This window comes from Hypomesus transpacificus, chromosome 24 (assembly GCF_021917145.1).
Source record: "Hypomesus transpacificus isolate Combined female chromosome 24, fHypTra1, whole genome shotgun sequence".
NCBI classification, from domain to species: Eukaryota; Metazoa; Chordata; class Actinopteri; order Osmeriformes; family Osmeridae; genus Hypomesus; species Hypomesus transpacificus.
In genome coordinates, this window is record NC_061083.1 from 5,751,641 (window position 1) to 5,754,460 (window position 2,820).

Below are 2,820 nucleotides of genomic sequence, written 5' to 3' on the forward strand. Positions count from 1 at the left end.
AGCCCAGCCAGGCCCAGATCTGTCTGTTATTGCTGCTCACAGCCAGAGCCATCCCCTCTAACCTCCACCCCCCACGCATGCACCCCACTGCCCCAGCCCTGAGCACTGGGCCTGGGCCCAGATCTGACAAGGCTCCCCTTTCACCGGAGATCCTGATTCGGCCTGCTAGTGTTTTACTCTGTGATCCACCACAATAATAAAATAGGCACAAAGGAGCCCCTAAATTGTCACATGGGTCTCTGGGAGTCTGGGAGGACGGGACAGGACAGGGTGATGGCTGTATGCCTGCAGGGGTGCTGAGAGGGGAGGACAGGACAGGGGCGGGGCCCTTAGAGAGGCTTCATCAGGAGAGATAAACGGGAGGCTGCAGCAGTCGTCCGCGAACGGAGGAGGAGGCGTCAAGGAGAGAGGATGAGGGGTGAGGTGGAACACACACACACACACAGACAGGACACACACACACACACAGATAGGACACACACACACAGAGATAGGACACACACACACAGATGGGACACACACACACAGAGATCGGACAGACACACACAGATGGGACAGACACACACAGAGATCGGACATACACACACAGATGGGACAGACACACACACACACACACAGAAGGGACACACAGGGTAGGGCTGAGGGGTCGATTTGGGATTGATTGAAGAAATCAATCAACAAGCCAGTTGCTACCAGACTAATTTGCACACAGTAAGAACCCCCTTGGGCATGACCTGAACTGAATTACTCAATTCAATTGAAACGAAATTCAACTAATTGAACTCAAAAGGAATTTAAGAGAATTTCATCCCACCCCAAACCAGCTCAACTCAACACAAGCTTTGTGACAATGGCTGTGTGACACGGTCAGTGACCGAACACTCTGATTGGCTGCCGGACAGCCCCGTCGGTGTCCTGACACGCTCAGTGCTTCCCAGATGACAGAGTGACAGACTGACCCAGAGTGACAGACTGACCTTGTGTGAGTAGTGAGGGTCCACGATGCGAGCCAGGCCGAAGTCTCCTATCTTCAGCAGCAGCTGCTCCGTGTCCAGGAAGATGTTAGCTGGCTTCAGGTCCCTGTGGAGCACGTTGGCCGAGTGGATGAACTTTAACCCCCGCAGCAGCTGGTAGAAGAGGAGGGTGGCGTGTTCGGCGGGCAGGGCCCCCTGGGCCAGCACCCGAGCCAGGTCCGTCTCCATGCACTCCTGGACGATGTACACGGCGCTGAGGCGGGCGGGGTCGTGGGGGAGGGGCCGACCCCTGGGCGCCACCACGTCCAGCACGGCGACCACGTTGTCGTGGCGAAGCCGGCGCGTGATCTTGACCTCCCGCAGAGCGTGTTTCACGCTCACCGCGTCGCGCATCGCCAGCTTCTTCACCGCCACGCGCCGGCCGAGCCGCTGGTCCAGCACAGACAGGACGAGGCCCGTGACCCCTGAGCCTAAAGGTCGGGGGTCGACGTAGTGGGCGCCCAGGTCGAAGCCGTGGAGGAAAGCGGGCAGGTCACGACGGGCCATCGCTCTATCGGACTCTACTCGGACTCTACTCGGACTCTACTCGGACTCTGTTTGGACTCTGTTTGGACTCTACTCTGACTCTGTTTGGACTACTCTGACTCTACTCTGTTTGGACTCTACTCTGACTCTACTCTGTTTGGACTCTACTCTGACTCTGTTTGGACTCTACTCTGACTCTACTCTGACTCTGTTTGGACTCTACTCTGACTCTGTTTGGACTCTGTTTGGACTCTACTCTGACTCTTTTTGGACTACTCTGACTCTACTCTGTTTGGACTCTACTCTGACTCTACTCTGTTTGGACTCTACTCTGACTCTGTTTGGACTCTACTCTGACTCTACTCTGACTCTGTTTGGACTCTACTCTGACTCTGTTTGGACTCTACTCTGACTCTACTCTGACTCTGCTTGGACTCTACTCTGACTCTACTCTGTTTGGACTCTACTCTGACTCTACTCTGTTTGGACTCTACTCTGACTCTACTCTGACTCTGTTTGGACTCTAATCTGACTCTACTCTGACTCTGTTAATTGGACTCTACTCTGACTCTACTGGCGCCTGTGACTGACGTCCCCTGCAGTGAGAGGTGGTATGGCTGAGCTGAAGGACTTTAACTGTGTATATCTCCAGCTCACCCTCCCTCCTCACCCTACCCTCCTCACCTCACCTCACCTGCCTGCCGGAGTCGGGGGCGTCAGAACACATGGCAGGCTGAGGGAACGCGGGTCAAACAGAGATCAAACATGAGGGATCGTTAAATGCTGGAATCAGAAAGGATCATACATGATCTGGTAGAAAAACATGTGTGGAGGACTGAGATTAAACATGTATTTTAGCCTGAACTTTCATTCATGGTATTCGAAAAAAAAAAAGTCAGATGAAGATGTCTGGATGACCCAAAATATCAATAAAACGAACGTAATCAATCAAATGAATATTGACCATGTTCAGATAGTGAGCTGTGCTGACAGATCTACATTCCAAGAGACTCGTTTCACTCTGAGCTGACACTTTGGGTCTCCAGGCGACACTAGACAGACCCTGAGATGTACAGCGACCACGACCCGGGCGCGGGGCAACCGTTTCCACGGGAACGCTCCTACGGCCCCCGTCCCCGCCATGTGCCCTGATGCACCATGGGATAGCGTCTCTCTGTCTCTCTCTCACTCTCTCTCTCTGTCTCTCTCTCTGTCTCTCTCTCACTCTCTCTCTCTGTCTCTCTCTCTCCGTCTCTCTCTCACTCTCTCTCTCTGTCTCTCTCTCTGTCTCTCTCTCACTCTCTCTCTCTCTCTGCTCCTC

At 53.8% G+C, this 2,820-nt stretch overlaps 1 protein-coding gene across 1 annotated transcript; it reads right to left on the bottom strand.

Annotated features, from left to right (window-relative positions):
• Positions 1 to 688: 688 nt before the first annotated feature.
• LOC124486704 (mitogen-activated protein kinase 4-like) lies at positions 689 to 1,785 on the bottom strand. The gene has a single exon (XM_047048474.1). The coding sequence runs from the start codon at positions 1,518 to 1,520 to the stop codon at positions 831 to 833; it is 690 nt and encodes a 229-aa protein (XP_046904430.1). The 5' UTR covers positions 1,521 to 1,785; the 3' UTR covers positions 689 to 830.
• Between the last annotated feature and the right edge of the window lie 1,035 nt (positions 1,786 to 2,820).